At 39.7% G+C, this 21,951-nt stretch overlaps 1 protein-coding gene and 12 non-coding genes across 13 annotated transcripts in view; 11 read left to right on the forward strand and 2 right to left on the reverse strand.

Annotated features, from left to right (window-relative positions):
• The window catches only part of TMEM107 (transmembrane protein 107), an 8,579-nt gene extending 6,105 nt beyond the window's left edge, over positions 1-2,474 (forward strand). The window contains exons 4-6 of the mRNA XM_072398881.1: positions 686-692; positions 1,285-1,445; positions 1,673-2,474. Coding sequence (XP_072254982.1) covers positions 686-692; positions 1,285-1,445; positions 1,673-1,742 — 238 coding nt within the window. The 3' untranslated portion in view covers positions 1,743-2,474. The remainder of the gene's footprint in view (positions 1-685; positions 693-1,284; positions 1,446-1,672) is intronic.
• A 370-nt stretch (positions 2,475-2,844) lies between these two features.
• TRNAI-AAU (transfer RNA isoleucine (anticodon AAU)) lies at positions 2,845-2,918 on the reverse strand. The gene has a single exon. It is a non-coding gene; the product is annotated as a tRNA-Ile (tRNA).
• Positions 2,919-4,742: 1,824 nt separating this feature from the next.
• Positions 4,743-4,876, forward strand: LOC140325075 (U8 small nucleolar RNA). Its single transcript, XR_011919658.1, has one exon. It is a non-coding gene; the product is annotated as a U8 small nucleolar RNA (small nucleolar RNA).
• Positions 4,877-6,286: 1,410 nt separating this feature from the next.
• On the forward strand, positions 6,287-6,358 carry TRNAW-CCA (transfer RNA tryptophan (anticodon CCA)). Its single transcript has one exon. It is a non-coding gene; the product is annotated as a tRNA-Trp (tRNA).
• A 620-nt stretch (positions 6,359-6,978) lies between these two features.
• On the reverse strand, positions 6,979-7,052 carry TRNAI-AAU (transfer RNA isoleucine (anticodon AAU)). Its single transcript has one exon. It is a non-coding gene; the product is annotated as a tRNA-Ile (tRNA).
• Positions 7,053-11,653: 4,601 nt separating this feature from the next.
• On the forward strand, positions 11,654-11,787 carry LOC140325073 (U8 small nucleolar RNA). The gene has a single exon (XR_011919656.1). It is a non-coding gene; the product is annotated as a U8 small nucleolar RNA (small nucleolar RNA).
• Positions 11,788-13,199: 1,412 nt separating this feature from the next.
• TRNAW-CCA (transfer RNA tryptophan (anticodon CCA)) lies at positions 13,200-13,271 on the forward strand. The gene has a single exon. It is a non-coding gene; the product is annotated as a tRNA-Trp (tRNA).
• A 2,896-nt stretch (positions 13,272-16,167) lies between these two features.
• TRNAT-AGU (transfer RNA threonine (anticodon AGU)) lies at positions 16,168-16,241 on the forward strand. The gene has a single exon. It is a non-coding gene; the product is annotated as a tRNA-Thr (tRNA).
• A 1,426-nt stretch (positions 16,242-17,667) lies between these two features.
• LOC140325080 (U8 small nucleolar RNA) lies at positions 17,668-17,802 on the forward strand. Its single transcript, XR_011919662.1, has one exon. It is a non-coding gene; the product is annotated as a U8 small nucleolar RNA (small nucleolar RNA).
• A 148-nt stretch (positions 17,803-17,950) lies between these two features.
• TRNAI-AAU (transfer RNA isoleucine (anticodon AAU)) lies at positions 17,951-18,024 on the forward strand. Its single transcript has one exon. It is a non-coding gene; the product is annotated as a tRNA-Ile (tRNA).
• A 458-nt stretch (positions 18,025-18,482) lies between these two features.
• TRNAI-AAU (transfer RNA isoleucine (anticodon AAU)) lies at positions 18,483-18,556 on the forward strand. Its single transcript has one exon. It is a non-coding gene; the product is annotated as a tRNA-Ile (tRNA).
• Positions 18,557-19,625: 1,069 nt separating this feature from the next.
• LOC140325077 (U8 small nucleolar RNA) lies at positions 19,626-19,761 on the forward strand. The gene has a single exon (XR_011919660.1). It is a non-coding gene; the product is annotated as a U8 small nucleolar RNA (small nucleolar RNA).
• Positions 19,762-21,101: 1,340 nt separating this feature from the next.
• On the forward strand, positions 21,102-21,239 carry LOC140325078 (U8 small nucleolar RNA). Its single transcript, XR_011919661.1, has one exon. It is a non-coding gene; the product is annotated as a U8 small nucleolar RNA (small nucleolar RNA).
• Positions 21,240-21,951: the final 712 nt, after the last annotated feature.

A 21,951-nucleotide genomic window follows, 5' to 3' on the forward strand; every position in this document is an offset into this window, starting at 1 on the left:
AAAGCCTTACAAGTTTGCAGAAAGAGCTCAGTCCTAAAATCATCCACACCTTCAGCTATGTTTAGCAAAAAATTTCTTTTGCAAGTCATGCAAACCAACCCTCCCCCCTTCAAGCCTCTGTTCTGCACACAGCGAGCAGGGAAGCCGTATTCGTATCTAAGAGGCGTTTGTATGTCGGATGTCCTTAACCCGGGGACTGTGTTTGTTTATTGTTGTAATTGTGTAGCAGCTATGAATGTTATGTAGAGTTTTCTTTTAAAAACCTGTTTTTGATTCTTATGAGTCCCTAACCAAAGGCTGTGTCCCTCAGCTGTGGGAGCCCATGCCAGTGCTAGTGTGGCTGTTCTCTTCTACCTCTTTGAGGGCTGGCAGTGCTCTGTGTATTGGTGGATATTTGCTTTCTGCAGGTGAGTAATGCAAAGACGATTACCCCTTAAAATGTTACTGGTCATAGACATAACACAATCGCATGGTCTGGTTTTGGCCAAAGTATTAAACCTTATAGCAATGCTTGTGGCATTCACCTCACCTGACTGCTCTTGGTTGGACATGTTTTAAATTTACCTCTGATCTTTAATTCTATGCCCCGGGTATAAACTGGAATTTTCCCTCTCTCCAATAAGATATAAAGATCTAAACCATTAGCCAGTTGCATAATAATCTCAATTATATGACTCTGAAATAGGGCCGCAGTAGGCTTAATAGTAACATAGTAAAAGTAATCTTTTCGTTGGGAGAGTCCTTTGCTCCAATTACTGGTGAGGGCTTGGCTCCAGTCAGCCCTCCAAGGTATTGGGGCTTTGCACCCTGGGGCGTTCAGGCAAAAGGGTCCTAGTGCCTTTAGGGACGGGACCATGCAAGATGCCTGGTGCAATTTTTTTGTATGGTGCACCTATGCACTGCACCGCATTAAGATTGGCAATTTTTCAAAACCTGAAGATGTGCTTGTACTGCGAATCTTAAATAAAAAACAAAAGAAAACACTTCTTAAGCTTATTGTATGTATAGGAAAAGTTCAGCTGAATGGCCTTTCCCTCTGTATAAGACGGAGATGTGTAATTTGTTAATCTGCAGTAATCAAACTATATAGACATTTGGGACTGTAACAATAATAATAATAAATAGTAATAAAGTAATAAAAGAATGCCATTGTACACGTTTCAGGAGCTTTATTACACTCTCCCCCTTCAGTGTCAAAATTCATTTTCAGTTTTAATTCACTTTAACATTATATAAAAGACTGAAAAGGCCATTTCTGTAAATGAAGAAATTCTCTATTTTTAGTTTGGTTTCCAGTCTGCATATTGTTTATTGCCTCGTTTTGCTTTCCTTGACATTTCCCTCTCAGCTTTGGTTGCCCACTGCTCTGCTTCTGTTAGCCTTTCCCTGTTTGTGTCTGAGAAGTGGGAGTGTACTGACTACTGGTACATCTTTGGTTTTTGCAGGTAAATAATAAGGGAGATGGTGACAAGATGAATACTAAGGTTTGAAAAAATGGCTAAAGTATTCAGAGATAAAGGACAACATAAGAAGGGAGATCTCTAAATGTGGGCAGGGAAAGGGGGCAGATAGAGGAGGTAATCTGGATTGACACGACTGGTCACTTGATGAGTAGCCTCCGAAGAGCCATGACTTCTTCTCCTGGTAATCCTGACCTTTTCTCTCTTCGCAGTGCCTTCCCAGCCTTCACTGAAATACTCATCGTCATCATTGTGCTTGGATTTAAACGAAAACCACTATGATTTCACTTTACAGCCAACTTACTTCAGGGTACAAATGCCAAACTTGATTGGGGCTTATTCACATGTGTCGTTCCAATCAAATACCATGTGTGAATCTATTGAAAAGTTCACCACTGTGGTTTTCAATGCTAAAGGTCACACTGAAAAATGTTTCCACCTTACAGTTTCTTGCAATTTCTTTTCTGCCCAGGGCTATAATTAAGTGGAAACAATATTGAATTTTCAGCAGGACCAGATCCTCTAATGGGGACAAGCTAGTGGAAACTAGCTAAAAGGATTTATTTCACTTTGGTGGATTGTGGAGTTTGGAGTTGGATGCCAGGGGAAACGGAGCAGGGAACTGTGGGCTAGGAGATGGAAATTGAAACCTTTCGTGGAACAAACATAATTTAGGCTACGAACACACGTTGAATAATTGTCGATGGAAAGGATCGACAATTTGACAGAGAAGGGGTGCGAACAATGGAGCAGAACCCCGCTGCACTCTCTCCCCTTCATTTTCATTGTAACGGTTTGTTGGTCCACCAGGACAGATCCATGAACGATGAGCGCTGTACACATAGCAGTAATCAGCCTTGAGGCGATTACCGGACAAGAATCATCGGAAAATGAAAAGAATCAAATGTGTCCCTCAACTTGCCAGGAGCTGCTCCACAAATTTCACGATGAAGTGTTGATTTTGAATTATTTTTCTACCAATGTCTGTAAGTTGACCCTTATTTTTTATATATATTATTAAAAGTAGAAATTTTGTAATCGATTTCTTTGTACATTTTTGTACACTACTTATTATTCAGAAATCTGTCTCATCTCTTTACCCTGTTTGATAAGGCACTGTCTTATATTTTTTGAAATGCCAAAATATGCCCTAGGCCCTATTTTCAGGGGATGTCTTATTTTTCGGGCCCTGGAGTTAGGGCTGCTATAACCGGGACATTGGATACTTCTTTACCAGGTCCTGTTCAAAAGAATTATATTTTTGCAATGCTGAAATGTTTAGATATTTGCCACGCAGCAAATACATTTTTTTAGGAAATGTTGTGAATATACTTGAAAATCAGGTTCTTAAATATGTTTATTGCATTATACAGTGAAAAATAATTGGCCCGTACGGGGATCGAACCCGCGACCTTGGCGTTATTAGCACCACGCTCTAACCAACTGAGCTAACCGGCCAATGATGTTAACGTGTGGAGTGGGAATAGCAGAAATATATAGATCCATCTGGGTCCTCAAACAATAATGTATTCTCCAATCAACATATGGAGTATCCATAGTACCAACACCTGTTTCAGGTTTTATCCGAAAAAATCCTTCAGCTATGAGGAGCTGGTATTCCATGTGATTAACACTGAAGTGTAATGATAGTGTGCAAGATATGTGAGACCAGCAAGCCCTTAAAAAACAAGTTTTCCCTTGTGCTGTAGATATCTAGTCCACATCATTTGGATAGCAACCTTGTCTAACCACAAAAGCGATATTTTAGCTGTCTCAAGGTGTATAATAGGGAAAATGCCTCTAAACTGCATTTTACTCAAATGGAGTCACTAAGAAAGTAGTTGAACATCTAACAAAGGCACATTAGCAAATCCAAGAGATTTGGGTTTCTTTTTTATTTATTTATTTATTCATTTTTATTAGCAACCAACAAAAACAGACTTTTACAGTGCTTAATCCGGCAGGAGGTAGAAGGTATCAAACAGTTGAACAAAAACATTGTAGACAGTACTGTAACAATGTACATTATGGAAAAAAACAATTTATAGCATGCTACATTTTGGCATAATGAACAGTTACTCAAGCGGTGGGCAAACTCCGGTCCTTAGGCCAGATACAGCCTAGCTGGTAGTTTGTTGTGGCCTAACGCCCCCTGGCCGATCCAGCCTAATGCCGTCCGGCAAAACCATGGCTCTGGAGCCGCGGATTGCCGGCGGATCGGCCAGGGGACGTTAGGAACTAGGAGCCGCCTCTTTGCTGTTGCTCCCCTATTTACCATGACTGGAGTTGATACTTCCGCCGCTGGGGTAAATAGGGTACACTCCCTGAAAAGAAATCCCTCTCCTCCATAATGCATACGGAGGAGAGGGATTTCACTTCAGGGGGCGTTCCCTAGTGGTGGGCTGAGCCATTAGGGCGGGACTAAGAAGTCCGGCCTAGTGTGCTCCCGCCCACCCCTGAAACGGCCTATTGGCCATGAAAGTTTGCCAACCCCTGAGTTACTCAATACGCAATCTGTAACCGGAACGTGATGGGACTTGGTTTTCAAGTTCTGTTTTGGGCCCTGGAGTCAGGGGTGCCATGGTGGGGACAAGGGGTACTTCTTTACCCGGCCCTGATCTGTCATTTGCAATCCCTATTTAATGTACAGCGCTGCATAATATTTTGGCGCTATATAAATCCTGTTTAATAATAATATTAATAATACTGAGCTGTTAAAGAAAAAAAGTGCCACAACCTGCTTGAATTACTCTGCCTCATGTTGACTGAGGAGAGTCTGGGGACCTTGTGCATTGGCACACCTTCCACCTCCCCATATCCACCCCTGATCTCAAACATCGAAGACCCATTTAACTACTGGAAGTCCTAAATCGACACAAGGCTGGATCTGATAGATCAGGTGTCTGAGATGCTCTCCTATCCCAGTTCAATCTGCAGTGCAGATTGCCACTTTTGAGTATATGGCAGCATGTGGTTAGGTCCAAAGTCTCCAAGCCCTTTTCTAATATAGCCACTCCCACCACCACATGACATCATAGGAATGTGTTTACATTATGCAAATATGGCACAAGGAATCATGGGAAAGTAATCTAGTGGCTATTCATCGGATTACATAATGATTAAATACAAAGAGACTTGGACTAAAAGGAACAAATTAATAAATGTGTACCAGAAGGTGAAAAAATTCATAAATCAAGAAAACAAAATAATTAAAGTCGTGTCACCCTAAACTAAGTAAGAATGGCACACCGGCCAGTCTCAGTTATAAAGAAGGTAGCCGTATTATCAGTAAGGTTGATCCTTACCTGTTTTCTCCTTCTGGAGAAGCAGACATGATGAATGGAGGTTGATGAATCTCTGATTATATCATCTCCCCACTGCTCTAACTGACAACTTGGAGTGTGTGGAATTCTGAGACTAACCGCTGATAATCTTCATTTTCTTTTGCTCTGTTAAATAATAGATTGGATGTGCATGTATATTAGCATTGTTGAATATGGATACTTCCAAGGAACATATCCCAATAATATTTTGCAGTTTTGTTCCTACCCTGTGGGTGTTTGGTTCTATAGTAATAGAGTCCTCGGGGAGCCTAGACTGACCAATCTTGATGCCAAGGCTGATTGCATGGAAGGTTGACTGCTTATTGGGTTCTGCTTTTTGAACTGTGGTGGGTTTAAAGTGGAATGAGCTTGTCCGTATCCTACTTGGTTCATCTTTGGAAGAAAGAGAAGGAAATGGTTTGCTTGACCTGTGGTGGATCTTTCACTTTACAAACTCCACCATGTGCTTTGGTTGTAAGGAATGGGCAGTAAATGTACAAAAATTACAGGATAGATAGAAGATATAGATAGTTTAGCTTGATTAGGCTGAAATAGGATGAGTGTCAACAGCATTGACAAGATGATTAAAAGCACAAACCAGGGTCAGATGAAGGGGCTGTTGTCATTTTTGAAGAGGCAAAGCAACAGATGAATGACAGCAGTCATTGCACCAGTACCATCCTTCAAAGAGTCAACAACTAGGGAATTCTCAGCTACAAGCCCCAGTGGGGATAATGAAAAGGTTGGATTGCACTTGGGGGACAAGGAATGAAGAGAAGACATTCATAAAAGAAAAGTCAGAGACCATGATTGTATATATGTATGTCCGTGATACTCTCAACCTGTAGACCCAGTTCACTGCCGGATGTCCAAGATGAAGACATCGCTGCCTGCTCCTAATTTAGGGATAGGAGGAACCAGCAAGCGGAACAAGTTCTTGCCAGCTCCAATCTTTGTTGGTTATTTTTTTAGACCTCCTCTGTTAGTCATCTATGACTGATTAGTAATCCCACATAGCTCCATGTCTTTCCCAATATCAATGCCTCCAAGTGGCATCAAAGAGTCTTAGTAGGTGGAGGAGAATTGGGGAAAAGTAGTACATCCTGGGACTTTTGTTGTTTATAAAGCCTTTCCCATGCCCAAAGTCCAGAACTGGTATTTAAATGGGATCCTCGTGTCAGTCAGCAGGGAACATTCTCAACAACCAACCACCTAGTGGACCACAGTCCCTGTTTATTACAACAACAGGTAAAGCTGTAGTATTATTATTAATGGTAGGGAGCACTCCCACCGGCCTCTGATTGATGGGGATCACTCGATGCTAATTTACATTAGCCATTTGCACAGGATGTGGGTAGAGTGAAAAAACAATAAGAGCTAAAGAGGCATTTTATTGTTTTCCTATATATGTATAGAAAGTTCATCTTCTCAAAGAGTGCACATAATCCAGGAGGCCACTGTAAAACCTTCCAGCAGATGGCACCAGCACAGGCAGTCACCAATGACCTCGTGGCGCAACGGTAGCGCGTCTGACTCCAGATCAGAAGGTTGCGTGTTCAAATCACGTCGGGGTCAGTAACTCCTTTTAAAACCAGATGTCTCCTTTATGTTTCGTCTTATAACATAGAACATTTCAAAATCTATTGATAGATGGTCTCTGTGACTCCATAGATAATGTATCATAAAAAAAGCTAATTAATATTAACATTCCATTATCTTAGGTAAAACCTATGGCAATTACAGATCATTTTTTCAAATTTTCGGGTGTAAATGGGCAATTTAGGTTGTGGTAGGAAAATAACTGGTCAGTGGGAAGAATGTCACCCTTACAGATAGCCAAAAAGATAATTGGTGTCACTTAAGCTGAGAGGCACAATATGCTCTTTGCTCAAGGAACCCCCAAAACCCTCTGAAGGACCCCTAGGGTTCTACCTGGTTCAACCCTGGTTGAGAAACACTGAACTAGGTGATATGGAGATGATATGGACATGGTTTCAAAAGTGTATTTCTCCATTGAGATGTTTTGTGTATCTTGCTAGACATTTGTTCAACGTGCAGAATACATTCTTGCCATCTCTTTAGCTTTCCTGGTTAGCAATGTACTGTATGTGGTGTAAGCTGGTTATTTACCAAATGTTGTGAATATAATTGAGAGGACGGCTTAAATTACACACAGCAAGTAGAAAAGAAGCAAATGGCCCATACGGGGATCGAACCCGTGACCTTGGCGTTATTAGCACCACGCTCTAACCAACTGAACTAACCAGCCATTGATGGTGGGTTGAAATTACAAATTTTCAAGAAATATATACTACTTTTTTTTTTTATCGAATCTCACGATCCGTGCTAAAACACACCCCGTGACGGTAAAAAAGTGTAAGTGCAAAAACACCACACAAAAAATGTGCACTGGGGTACTATTTGGTAATCCCTCCTCAAAAGAGGAAGGGCCACTCTTTTTCTCCAAACCCTCCGAAGCGAAGCTCCAGACGAGGGCTGGATACTAAGCCCACCCAGCCGAAGCCGGGATGGACACACATGCCCCCCCGACCGAAGCCAGAGAGGGGCCTTTTCTCTCTAGGACCCGCCCATGCAGGTCCCACAAGATACTAAGCTGGGAGCTCTCCCGAAGAGAGACTCCACTGAGGGAGAGCGCTTGGTTTTTAGGCCAAGGCACTCTCCAAGACTTCAGGGCCAGCCCATAAGGGAATAGCACCCTCCATCAAAAAGTGGCACACAAATACCACACCAGTGACAGTGACAAACAGAAAAAAACATTTAAATAATAAGTGCTCTGTGCATAACACACAGGGCAACAGATTTTAAAAATTGCCCTTTCTGACACTAGCCGCAGCTAATGCAGATTAAGGCGATGTGCCGAATCCAAAATATAAACAGTGCCGTGCACTGTGCAACCAAAAAATCGAGTGGGGTCCCAAACCCGTGATTTTAAGGTGCCCCTGGTTCGCCACTCCAGGGGTACGACACTGGGGCGAGATTCGGACCGCTCGTCAGACCGATTGGTAAAGACCAAGCTTTTCTCCATCCTCACCAGCGGGTCAGTCAAACCTCTGGGAGCTCCTTGTCAGGGCAGGCCCAAGCTCTTCCTCCGGTTCACCACGCCGGCAGGTTTGCATAGGGCGGCCCCTTACAGAGCTACACCAGAGGTAGACCATCCTTAACAGAGGTACTCAGACACAGCATCCCTCTCCTAAGATGCTAGTGCCCTTTCCAACCCTGAACACTGATAAGAACAGATTTTTTTTAAATTTTTATTATGAAAATATAAAAAACAGGTAAGTATATACATAAATCAATTTTGAAATACAAATTTGTAACATAAATTTTCCTTTTTTCCAGGTTTCTTTGGGGGAGAAGAAAGTAAACTTGAACCACAAGGTAAGTAACTAAAGAAAAGTCCATGGCATAATGTCCACTTATGAAAAAGAGGGAGGTCAGAAAAAATAAATCCAGGATGTATTCTCCAAAACAAAGGGGTCCATCAACCGATGTAAGATAAATCCAAGACAGCAAACGGAGGCAGATGGGGCTCCTGCCCAGGAGTCCTTTTTTGTAGGCCACCCACCTCGAGGGGAAGGGCTTGCCGTTTCCCATGGCCAAGGTATGAAATTCTTATTTGACTTCTATGACAGGTGGCAGCAGTTAAAACACGTAGTGATCAGCAGTTATTACTCGTAATGGATTACATCAGCAGAGATGTTTTGAACACTTTGGCAGTTAAAAGGTCGTAGCAAAGCGTTTTATACATTTACAGTACATTTCTACAATTTATATTTGTAGCAGGTTGTATCACAAAAAAGTTGGACAATTAATGCTCGTAACAGTTGTCATGCAACTTTAACAGTTGTACAATGTAATCGGTAACATAGGCAAAGTGATTTTACAAAAGGGAGCAAAAACTGCAACCGAATGCTAGTACACTGTAACAGTTGGTATTTCAATGTACATAACAAATTTCCATTTTTCAAAGTAGTATACATTTCAGCTGTTCAAACACCTAGCGACAGATGTTACACTCTTTGCAGTTAGTACTCGTAGAAGTTGCCTCATCAGGCAACTGCGCCCAAATAAATATTGCAATTAGTACATAACAAAACAAAGTTACGTCGTCAGAATGTTATACATTCCCAAGATAATTTTTTATCAGCTGTTGTTCACAAACATTACATTTTCAGATAACAATGCACTGCATCACACATTTTTGCTGTTTTGATGTTCATAGCACAAAGAATTTTTCACCAAGGAACAAAAGGGATCCTCCTTTTTTTGCAGTTAGTACTCATAGTTTTTTTAACACCACTCAATGAAACCCTTTATACTTTTAGCAGATAGTGCTCTTAGCGATATACCTCGAAGAAAGCATTGACAATGTGTCAGCAGTTAGTACTCATAGTGGCTCATAACAAAACAGATAACAAAGGGTTAATGCTTCAAGACATTAGACCATACTTCCCTCCTGCCGGAGGTAGTGTAGACCAACCCTGCTTGAGGGTATTGTATTTTTAGAGGCAGAGACCGAAGGGGTTTTACACAGGGTCTTACATTACGCCCTGCTAGACCCTGGCCTATATATAGAAGGACATTAAGTACACATGATAGAGAAACAGAAAGTTTTAACATATTAGCATCATGTTTAGAAGGGTACAGGTAAGTATATTGTTTTATGCAACTTCCATAAAAGAAAGGTTGATTATGACCCCTAAAGAAAAGATTTTTAATATCCAAAAAATTTTTCCTTAGATGGCACCAGAAAGAAGCACATAGGTTGGCGATGAAAAAGAAAACCAAATACTTCATTACCCCAGATCTTCCTGGGAATGTATCCCCCAAGATGCTCCACAAGATGTCAGACAAGGTACGTAACCAGACTAGATACCATTTTTCCTTTAGAAACATACAAAGAAACCATATTTCAGAGAAAAACCAACATCCCTTATCTGGTAACACAATTTGACCAGAGGTCACAAGAAATTTGACGTAGATTTTTTATATGTAGCCCTATTTAAACCATGGTCTTCCTATACACAAGAGAGCTTTGTGGACACACTTGGAATTCCATTTTGTTTGAAAGGAAAGAAAGAAGTTTTAACCATATTTTGTTTTCCCAGGTATTTGTTTTGCCCTTTCGTTTTTGCTGCTACTCCACCACCTCCCGGGAGGGAGACTCCCCTTACTGCTTTGGTCTTTCTTACCAGTGCCAGAAGGGGTTCCAAAGAGCACACAAACAGCAGAGGGGAGAGCGGGCAGCCCTGCTTGACTCCAGATCTTAGAGGAATTGGTTCCGTCAGATAGCCATTAACCAGCACTTGGCTGGTAGCCTGTTCATAGAGGGAGGAAACATTTTGGACAAAGTTAGCAGGCAGGTTCATTCTGTTCAGTACAGCCCATAGGAGGTCATGGGAGATTCGATCAAAGGCTTTAGAGAAATCAAGTGATAGGAGAGCGATTTTTTGGTCTCTCTCTTTTTGGTACCATATGAGATCTCGTAGGAAATTCAAATTGTCTTGAGCACTCCTACCAGGAACACCACAAGATTGGTTTGCGTGAATGATTTTGTGTGACACTTCCTTTAGCCTTTCTACTAAAATTTTAGCAAAGAATTTGTAATCACAGTTAAGTAATGTGATGGGCCTCCAGTTTTCAAGTGTTTCTAAGTTACCTTTTTTTGGTATGAGCGTGACTATTCCTTTCCTCCAGGAAGCAGGTAGCGTGTTTTTCTCTGCAACCAGCTGGAAAACAGATAAAAGGTCATCTTTCAACAAGTACCAAAATTCCTCATAGTATTCTTTAGGGAGACCATCATTACCTGGACACTTGCTCTTTCCACAGCTTTTAATAATCCTGTGAATCTCTTTTTCCGTTATTTGGCTCACTAGGATTTGTTGGTCCTCCTCCCCCAAACCTAATTCCAAATTCTTTAGGCAGTCTGCCATTATGTTGGGGTCCACGGGTTTTTTACTAAAGAGATTCTTATAGAAGAGGTGTGTTTCTCTGAGCATTTCCTCGTTAGTAGTGGCAGTGTTAATTTTTTTAATTGGTTGTTTGTTCCCAACTATTTTTTTGAAGAAGAAACGGGAGCATTTCTCATCCGATTCCAAAATTTTAACTTTAGTGTTATATATGATTTGTTTGCCCCTCTCGTTGATCTCTTTTTTGATTTGGGATTTTAAGTTGTTGATTTGTATGCTCATGTCTATGCCTTTGTTTTGCAATTTAATAAATGTTTGTAGTTGTGCGTTTAGATTTTTATACCATTTTAGTTGTTTTTTTACCTCCTGCTTACTTTCCTTAATGAAAAAGGATCTGGTTTGGGCCTTGACCCAATCCCACCAATCTGTAATACTTAAGAATTTGTCCTTGTACTTTTGGTAAGTATTGTATTGCTTTTCATACCTTTCCCTAATTTCTTTTTTTCCTAGAATTGTTGTGTTTAGCCTCCAGATCCCGCGGCCGCTACTCAGAACAGGTAAGTTGAATTTGACGGTTAATAATTTGTGGTCAGACAAGATGTTATTGCATTTGAGCATATGGCAGCATGTGGTTAGGACCAAAGTCTCCAAGCCCTTTTCTAATATAGCCACTCCCACCACCACATGACATCATAGGAATGTGTTTACATTATGCAAATATAGCACAAGGAATCATGGGAAAGTAATCCAGTGGCTATTCATCAGATTACATATTGATTAAATACAAAGAGACTTGGACTAAGAGGAAAAAATTAATAAATGTGTACCAGAAGGTGAAAAAGTTCATAAATCAAGAAAACAAAATAATTAAAGTGGTGTCACCCTAAACTGAGTAAGAATGGCGTACCAGTCAGTCTCAGTTATAAAGAAAGCAACAGTATTATCAGTAAGGTTGATCCTTACCTGTTTTCTCCTTCTGGAGAAGCAGACATGATGAATGGAGAATGATGAATCTCTGATTATATCATCTCCCCACTGCTCTAAATGACAACTTGGAGTGTGTGGTATTCTGAAACTAACCACTGATAATATTTATTTTCTTTTGCACTGTTAAATAATAGATTGGCTGTACATGTATAATAGCCCTGTTGAATATGGATACTTCTAGGGAGCATACCCCAATAATGTTCTGCAGTTTTGTTGCTACCCTGTGGATGTTTGGTTCTATAGTAATAAGGTCCTCGGGGAGCATGGACTGACCAATCTTGATGCCAATACTGATTGGATGGAAGGTTGACTGCTTATTGGGTTCTGCTTTTGAACTGTGTTGGGTTTAAAGTGGAATGAGCTTGTCAGTGTCCTACTTGGTTCATCTTTGGAAGAAAGAGAAGGAAATGGTTTGGTTGATCTGTTGTGGATCTTTCACTTTACAACCTCAACCATGTGCTTCGGTTGTAAGGAATGGGCAGCAAATTTACAAAAGTTACAGGATAGATAGATAGAAGATATAGATAGTTTAGCTTGATTAGGCTGAAATAGGATGAGTGTTAACAGCATTACCAAGATTATTAAAAGCACAAACCAGGGTCAGATGAGGGTCTGATGTCATTTTTGAGGAGACAAAGCAACAGATGAATGACAGCAGTCATTGCACCAGTACCATCCTTGAAAGAGTCAACAGCAAGTGAATTCTCAGCTTCAAGCCCCAGTGAGGACGATGAAAAGGTTGGACTGCACTTGGGGGACAAGGAATGAAGAGAAGGACATTCAAAAAGGGAAGTCAGAGACCATGATTGTATATATGTATGTCCTTGATACTCTCAACCTGTAGACCCAGTTCACTGCCAGATGTCCAAGATGAAGACATCGCTGCCCGCTCCTAATTTAGGGATAGGAGGAACCAGCAAGGGGAACAAGTTTTTGCCAGCTCCAATCTTTGTTGGTTATTTTTTTAGACCTCCTCTGTTAGTCATCTATGATTGATTAGTAATCCCACATAGCTCCATGTCTTTCCCAATATCAGGGCCTCCAAGTGGCACCAAAGAGTGTTAGCAGGTGGAGGAGAATTGGGGAAAAGTAGTACATCCTGGGACTTTTGTTGTTTATAAAGCCTTTCCCATGCCCAAAGTCCAGAACTGGTATTTAAATGGGATCCTCGTGTGAGTCAGCAGGGAACATTCCCAACAACCAACCACCTAGTGGACCACAGTTCCTGTTTATTACAACAACAGGTAAAGCTGTAGTATTATTAATAATGGTAGGGAGCACTCCCACCGGCCTCTGATTGATGGGGATCACTCTATGCAAATTTACATTAGCCATTTGCACAGGATGGGGTAGAGTGAAACAACAATAAGAGCTAAAAAGGCATTTTAGTGTTTTCCTATATATGTATAGAAAGTTCATCTTCTCAAAGAGTGCACATAATCCAGGAGGCCACTGTAAAACCTTCCAGCACATGGCACCACCTCTAGGCAGTCACCAATGACCTCGTGGCGCAACGGTAGCGCGTCTGACTCCAGATCAGAAGGTTGCGTGTTCAAATCACGTCGGGGTCAGTAAGGCTTTTTAAAACCAGATGTCTCCTATATGTTTCGTCTTATAACATGGAACAATTCAAAATCTATTGATAGATGGTCTCTGTGACTCCATAGATAATGTATCATAAAAAAGCTAATTAATATTAACATTCCATTATCTTAGGTAAAACCTATGGCGATTACAGATCATTTTTTCAAATTTTTGGGTGTAAATGGGCAATTTAGGTTGTGGTAGGAACATAACTGGTCAGTGGGAAGAATGTCTCCCTTACAGATAGCCAAAAAGATGTTTGGTGTCACTTAAACTGAGAGGCACAATATGCTCTTTGCTCAAGGAACCCCCAAAACCCTCTGAAGGACCCCTAGGGTTCTACCTTGTTCAACCATGGTTGAGAAACACTGAACTAGGTGATATGGAGATGGTTTGAAAAGTTTTTTTCTCCATTGAGATGTTTTGTGTATCTTGATAGACATTTGTTGCAACATGCAGAATACATTCTTGCCATCTCTTTAGCTTTCCTGGATAGCAATGTACTGTATGTGGTGTACGCTGGTTATTTAACAAACGTTGTGAATATAATTGAGAGGACGGCTTAAATTACACAAAGCAAGTAGAAAAGAAGCAAAAGGCCCGTACGAGATCAAACCCGCGACCTTGGCGTTATTAGCACCATGCTCTAACCAACTGAGCTAACCGGCCATTGATGGTGTGTTAAAATTCCAAATTTTCAGGAAATATATACTACTATCCAGGATACTAGGGACATATTTCTTACCACAAACTGGGTGAATCCAATGGCAGCTGGGTAGCCTATCACAACAAGTACAGTCCCATTCGTGGTACCACCAACAGTTTTACCAGGTTCATTCATCTCGGGGCACCTGTACCACCTACTCCTCATTTTCCTTCTATACCAGCTACTTATATTTTTCCTTTTCCGGGACCACCATCTCCACATTGTTAACCACTACATCTTCTGAACTTTTAAAAGCTCATGAGAACATACTCCCATCCTATTGTGTGTGAAATTCCCCCACCTACTAGATTGTAAGCTCTTCAGGGCATGATTGAACTGTAGCTGTGTATTGGCAGGCCATCTTCTCAGAGTGCCCATAAGTCAGGAAGCCACTGCAAAACCATCCAGTAGATGGCACCATCATTGCATACCGTAAGGACCTTGTGGGCAACAGTAGCGTGTCTGACTCCAGATCAGAAGGTTGTGTGTTGAAATCACGCCGGGGTCAATGCTTATTTTGGATGTAAAGTCGACAACTGAGCTCTATTTTAACTCAAAGAAGCAAAAATCTCAAGGTCACTCGTAAAACACGGCAACTCCTTCCTAATATTTTCTTATTGTCATGGGACCACAAAAGAGTAACTGAACATTCATTTATCCGAGAATGTGGTAGGAGAAACTTGTGAAAAAAAAGAAATCATGGAGGATGCAAATGTACAAAATACATATCTTCAGTAGGTGAGTATTGGTTTATAGAAATTAAGAAAGCTGGATCTTATTCGACAAGCATTGTTACCAGCTAATCTGTTTTTTGGAGGTTTCAGGGGGTCTCTTCTTCACCCCCAAGCCCCCCTTGCTGGTTCTACCATGTCATGAAAAAAAGAATTGAAGACTGAAAAGCAAATCTCCCTTACTCTGCTTTCCCTTCCTATCAGCATGCTCATTATGTTGCAGTATACATGAGTGACATCCTGGGCTGCTTCTTTCATCTCAATTCATCTCTGTGAATTCTTCTGTAGGCAGCATCAGACCCTTTGGTGTTTCACCCTGTGGTGTTCACCTAGTGAATCCGAAAAGCAGAACTAAACCCTTACCTAAAAAAAATGCAGCCAGGCAGGTCCTTTATTGCAGAAAAAGCAGAAAATGTTCCTGATGCAAAAAAAACTTACCCTTACCTGCCTGATCGCACTTTTTTAAAATACACTCACCTGTCCTTGTTTTGTCACAGGAGCCGCCCTCTTCTTTTGCTCCTCTCCCAGATTTCTGATCTTCGGCCATCTTGGTTGTCCAGGCTTGGATGATGTAACTCCCACGCATGCGTTCAAGTGGGCAGCCACATGGAATGCCGGAATAACCCAGTATCACATATATGTGAGATGCACATGCGCAGCTCAGCATCTAAAAAAATAGCGAGCAGACAGGTAGAGGCGGACATAGATAACAACGGCCTCTGACTTTGGGCAAGAGAGGGTCCAGGGCCCTTGTGTAGTGACGTACTTTCCTGACAGGTAAGTATGTTTTATTACAGAAGGGACATCACCATGTAATAATCCCTCCTGATTCCAAATCTTCTTTGTGGAATTTTAGTTCTGCTTCCTGATGACATCACACAATCCTGCACCGCACTACACATATGTGAGATTGGATGGCATGTCCTCCAACAAATGTCTATGTAAATACCCATGTGCCGACCCTACTCTGCGCATGCGTTTGCAGAATGACCTTCATAACGGAACTCCTGATTTCAGGCATGAGCAGAAGGAGCAGCCCGGAGCTTCTGGAGATGTAAGACATGTGACCAAGTATCCCAGAAGTAAAAGACAGAAAGGGCAGGGAAATATACTTTTAAAAAAATGTAAGATATATATATATATATATATATATATATAAATATATATATATATAAAATTAGAACTAATATTGTTTTTTGATCTACTTTAAAGCAGAACTTAAAAAAATTAAATGCCCTCAATCTATCCACAATCAGCTGTCTCAGCTTCCCTCTTTTTTCTGGTGTTGGACAGAATGCGTATGTGTGAGGCAAAGCCTCTGTTGACGCATGCTCAATTTCAGTCACGTGCAAAAAATGAAACACTTATAAAACAAGTGTTGGAGGAAGCAATGTTTCTCTTTCAGTGACATCATCAACAGCTTCATCGTCGCTGTAGCCAGTCCAGGGCGCTGTGGCTTAGTTGGTTAAAGCGCCTGTCTAGTAAACAGGAGATCCTGAGTTCGAATCTCAGCAGTGCCTGGTGTTTTCTTTATTGCATTGAAAAAAGTAATTTTTTAAATATACACTATTATTATTATTATTATTACTATTATTATTATTATTATTATTATTAATAATAATAATAATAATAATAATAATAATAATATTAGTCATAATAATATTAATAATAAACAGGGTTTATATAGGGCAAACGTATTACTCAGCACTGAACATTAAATAGGGGTTGCAAATAACAAACAAAATCAGATAGTGATACAGGAGGAGAGGACCCTACCCCGAAGAGCTTACAGTCTAGTAGAAGAGCTTACAATCTAGTAAAACTACAGCAATTTTCTGACAATTTCAACCTAATGCAGGCAAGATAATTACATTTACCCAGCTTCAGTGGGACTGAAATATATTTCCAGTGGTAATACTAACCCTTCCCTGATTTTACATTCACAAACTCAAATTGCTTTGTTATATTAAGCTGACCTTCTTTATTTTTGATAAGTTTACTCTAATACAATACAATAAAATAAAATACATTCAGTCACTGGACATTTTGCTTTTTTACTTTCCTGGTAGCTACCCTACACAACTTAAAAAATCCCCGATCTTACCTTCTGGCGCCTACTGCTGGCAGCCACCTTACACTGCAGCCACCCCCCCCCCCCATTGAAAAATCCCAGAATTGATCTCACTTTATAGCTCCATCTGCTGGCAGGCAGCATACACTGCAGGACTGCTCATACAAAAAATTCCTTGTACTATTTCTAATTTCTTGTGACGCCACCTGCTAGTAAGCACTATACATTCCAGGACTGCCCGACCTAAAAATTATATTGATCTCACATTATGACGTCATCTCTTGGCAGTTACGCTACACTGCAGGACTGTCCAGTGTAAAAGTTTATTGTATAGTATTGGACGAAAGTTGATTTTACTTGCACACTTTATGGCGCCACCTGCTGACAGCCTTTGCCAAACTGCAGGACTCCGCAGGCAATTGCCAATAATGTGGCGTTGATTTTCAAAAGAAATGCAAAAGAAACTACTTTACAGCTTTATAAACGAGCGTCAAGAATCGTTTTATTTCCCAAAACACATAACTAACGCCCAGTTATAGTGGATCTACAGCCAGTCGCTAACATGGCCGCCGAAGGCACATTAGGTTCTTACGCCCTTTTCCAATATGGCCGGTCACCTTCACGTGACATCCTTGTTACTTTATGCAAATATAGCACGGGGAACTATGGGAAAGTCATTTGGTGTTCTTGTAATAGAATAACAAATAGAATTAAAGTGTTTTAAAAAGACAAAAACAATGGATATATAACAGGAGGGTAATAACTTTCTTTAACAAAGAAAAAAAATGGATGGTAGATTTGAAGTTGTGTAGTCACCCTGAACTGAAGAACAACGGCGCACTGTGGGGTCCTATGTGACATCATCTAGAGTTCGATTATTAGTTGTGTAATCCTTACCTGTTACTCCTTATGGACAAACAGTGATGATGAATGGGGGGGCGATGATCACGTGCTTAAGTCATCTCTCCCACCACTCCGATTTGATAACTCAGGGTGTGTGTTGTTCTGATTCCACCAATTGATAATGTAATCTTTTAATTGATGTTCAAAAATAAATGTAATTAACATAAACTTTATTGAGTAATTATTGAGTTAAATTTATTACTAAATGAGAAACAATTTTCATTTTATGTACGTGTTTGTCACAAGTGCTCATGTGGCCGGTTAGCTCAGTTGGTTAGAGCGTGGTGCTAATAACGCCAAGGTCGCGGGTTCGATCCCCGTACGGGCCATGTATATTTTTTTTTAATAAATTATTTTATATATATATTCATGGCATGTTGAAGAATAATTGATATTGAAAGCTATGTAATATCCTGGAGATATGCATTGGTAATGAAGATATAAAGAAGCTGGGGAAAAGTGACGAATGGGGAGACGTCCTCATTTAACCTCCAGTGCCTGGGGATCCCACACATTATCTTGTCATTATGGGATAACCTGTAAAAAAATAAGTTAGTTACACAAATCACACACATTCAATAAATTATTTTAACATTAAGACCTCTTTTTTTTTGAATTTGCAAAGTTGAATCCTGTGTTTTTCTGGTCGGGTCCATCTGAATTCAAAAAGCCATATTCGGGTCAAATATAAGGACAACCTGAATTCGAAGACCAACACAACTCTTAGACTTCTGTAAATTCTTTTTTCCATTGGCCCTGTTATAGACTTGCCTGGATACACTTCCATGGCCGGTTAGCTCAGTTGGTTAGAGCGTGGTGCTAATAACGCCAAGGTCGCGGGTTCGATCCCCGTACGGGCCAAGTTTTTTTTTTTTCATTTTCTGACTGAAATTTTTGAAGACGATCTAGGTAGAAACATGCTGTCTTTGCAGCTGCTTTAGTTAGAATTGCACAATGGACCCCAAAGTTATACAGCTTAGGAAAATCCAGCTGTGTAAAAGCATACATAAATATATTATTATGTGTAGAAATATAATTAATACACTCCATTTATAAAGCACCAACATATTGGCCCTGTACATTAAATAGAGGTTTTAAATGTCAGACAAAAATAAACAACGGCTCTCTGAAGGACCCTGCCCAAAAGAGCTAACATTCTAATTTAAAGGCTGTTAAAAATGTGAGGAACAAGCCTAACAGAATAAGGAAGGAAGTTCCTAAATCCTTAATTTTTATTTTAAAAAATCTCATAACTCAGCCACGCCAGGCTTTTCTTTTTTTAAAAATTAAAGCTGCCTGCAAATGGTACAAGTTACATGGGTGTTTACCAATTGTCATCTTTATTTTGAAACCTATTTAGCAAGTGCTTGAAAGACTATTGCCAAGTCTAAGGCCAACATACAATGCAAAGTTTGGGATAATGCCAAACATTATCGCTTCCAGCAATTTACCCATTCCTGCTGCGACACTGTAATGTGCTATTATTACTGAGGTCAAACAGTATATAAACTGCAGATGATACAGCAGTATAATATTGGCTAGTAGCATGACATTTTGAATGAAGTAGAACTTACTGAACTTTACTAAAGGCAAAGATTACAGGAAGGTGTTTTATTACTAAATTATTATTTATTCCAGTAGATACAGAAGTGTAAAATTGGCCATTTGCAGGACAGCTTTATTTAGGGATAATAATGCTAACCAGTGTGTGCTTCACTTTAATTTTAAGAACAGGGATGGGGTGGTACTATAAATACATTTATAAATAAACATAATTTCAGTTTCATTCCTTTGTCTCCGTTGTACTATACATCAGAGTGAGGGAGAATTTTGTGATTTTTTTTTTTGTTGCTGAAATGTTTTGTTTTGTCTCCCTGACTTGAGTAAGGGTGGCATATATTTGGGTCTCACCTGGATAAGTCATGTGGCATTATCAGTGAGGTTACTCCTTACCTGGGTTTTCTAACGAAAACACAGACATGATGAATAGAGGAGAATGAGTGTATGATTACACAAAACTCCCCCACTGCTCTGAACTGACAACTCAGAGTGTGTGGTATTCTGAAACCAATCACTGAAAACCAAGTAATATCCTTAATGTATTTAAAAATAGATTAAGCTTTACTTAAGGAATAAAAAAAAACAAATAAGATTTGCAGGTAAAATAGCAATTTGAAATTGACTACTTGCTGAATTTTTCTAAAAAAAAACAGAAAAGTGTTTTCTTACAAGAGTTAAGATCTTGCAGTAGATACGGAAGTATAAAATTGGTGAGTAGCAGGACAGTTGCATTTAGAGATAATAATCCTCACCAGTGTGTACCTAACTTGTATTTTAACTTTGTGAATGGGGTAGTGCCAATTGAAAATGAAATACACAATCAGTGAAGCTGTTCTTGGAGATTTATAAAGGACCCAAAGTTATACAGTTTTGGAAACTGCAGCTGTAAAAAAGCAAGCATAACTGCATTATTATTATTATTAACAATAACATTTGTTATCAAGCAAAAACATATTATGCAACCTATTTAGCAAGTGCTTGAAATACTATTGCCAAGTCTAAGGCCAAACATTATCGCTTCCAGCAATTTACCCATTCTTGCTGCGACACTGTAATGTGCTAATATTACTGAGGTCAAACAACACAGACACAACATTGATTGTGACGATAATATAGCCTTTCATTAGGACCCACAAATGTAAAAATAATGAAAAACAAGCTGTACTTTATCGTTCCAAGAATGATGGATATGCTTTTTCATTAAGCGGTATTGGGCCTGTATCGATTGATTGCTATAAAATCGCCAGTGGTTTGTTGAGATTGTCCGTATTTTTGATAAACATGTTTGCCGCTTGCCAGATTCTATCAAATGCTCCTTAATTATTAGGAAACTGCAGATGATACAGCAGTATAATATTGGCTACTAGCATGACATTTTGAATGAAGTTTAACTGAATGAAATTTACTAAGGACAAAGATTACAGGAAGGTGTTTTATTACTAAATTAATATATATTCCAGTAGATACAGAAGTGTAAAATTAGCCAGTTGCAGGACATCTTTAGTTAAGGATAATAATCCTAACCAGTGTGTGCTTCACTTTAATTTTAAGAACAGGGATGGGGTGGTACTATAAATACATTTATAAATAAACATAATTTCAGTTTCATTCTTTTGTCTCCGTTGTACTATACATCAGAGTGAGGGAGAATTTTGTGATTTTTTTTTGTAGCTGAAATGTTTTGTTGACTGACTAGACAGAAATACCTTCTATATTGTCATGCTTTTTATTGGTTGCCATGTCATCACATCGCAATATTCTTTTTAAATAGTGACTATAGTGTTGTCTCCCTGACATGAGTAAGGGTGGCATATATTTGGGTCTCACCTGGATAAGTCATGTGGCATTATCAGGGAGGTTACTCCTTACCTGGGTTTTCTAATGAAGACACAGACATGATGAATGGAGGGGAATGAGTGTGTGTGATTACACAAAACTCCCCCACTGCTCTGAACTGACAACTCAGAGTGTGTGGTATTCTGAAACCAATCACTAAAAACCAAGTAATATTCTTAATGTATTTAAAAGTAGATTAAACTTTTCTTAAGAAACAAAATACAAACAAGAATTGCAGGTAAAATAGCAATTTGAAATTGACTATCTGCTGGATGTTTGTAGTGAGTAGGATTTGGCTGAATTTTGCTAAAAACAAAACCTAACAGAAAAGTGTTTTCTTACAAGAGTTAAGATCTTGCAGTAGATACGGAAGTGTAAAATTGGTGAGTAGCAGGACAGTTGCATTTAGAGATAATAATCCTCACCAGTGTGTGCCTAACTTGTATTTTAATTATGTGAATGGGGTAGTACCATTTGAAAATGAAATACGCAATCAGTGAAGCTGTTCTTGGAGGTTTATAAAGGACCCAAAGGTATACAGTTTTGGAAACTGCAGCTGTAAAAAAGCAAGCATAACTGCATTATTATTATTATTATTAATAACATTTGTTATCAAGCAACAACATATTATGTAAAGCTGTACATTAATAGGGGAGTAAATGTCATACAAAAATAAACAATGGCACAAGAGAAGCAGAGGATCCTGCCCAAAAATAATCTAACAATGCAACAGGGGGTGTACACAGTAAAGGAAGGGGTGCGGAATGGTGGCTGATTAGTGATTGCTTAGGAGACAGCTGGAGATCGGTAGATAAATTTGAAAAGGTAGGTTTTAAGAATTTTTATGAATGTGGAGAAAG

Source organism: Pyxicephalus adspersus, chromosome 2 (assembly GCF_032062135.1).
Source record: "Pyxicephalus adspersus chromosome 2, UCB_Pads_2.0, whole genome shotgun sequence".
NCBI lineage: Eukaryota > Metazoa > Chordata > Amphibia > Anura > Pyxicephalidae > Pyxicephalus > Pyxicephalus adspersus.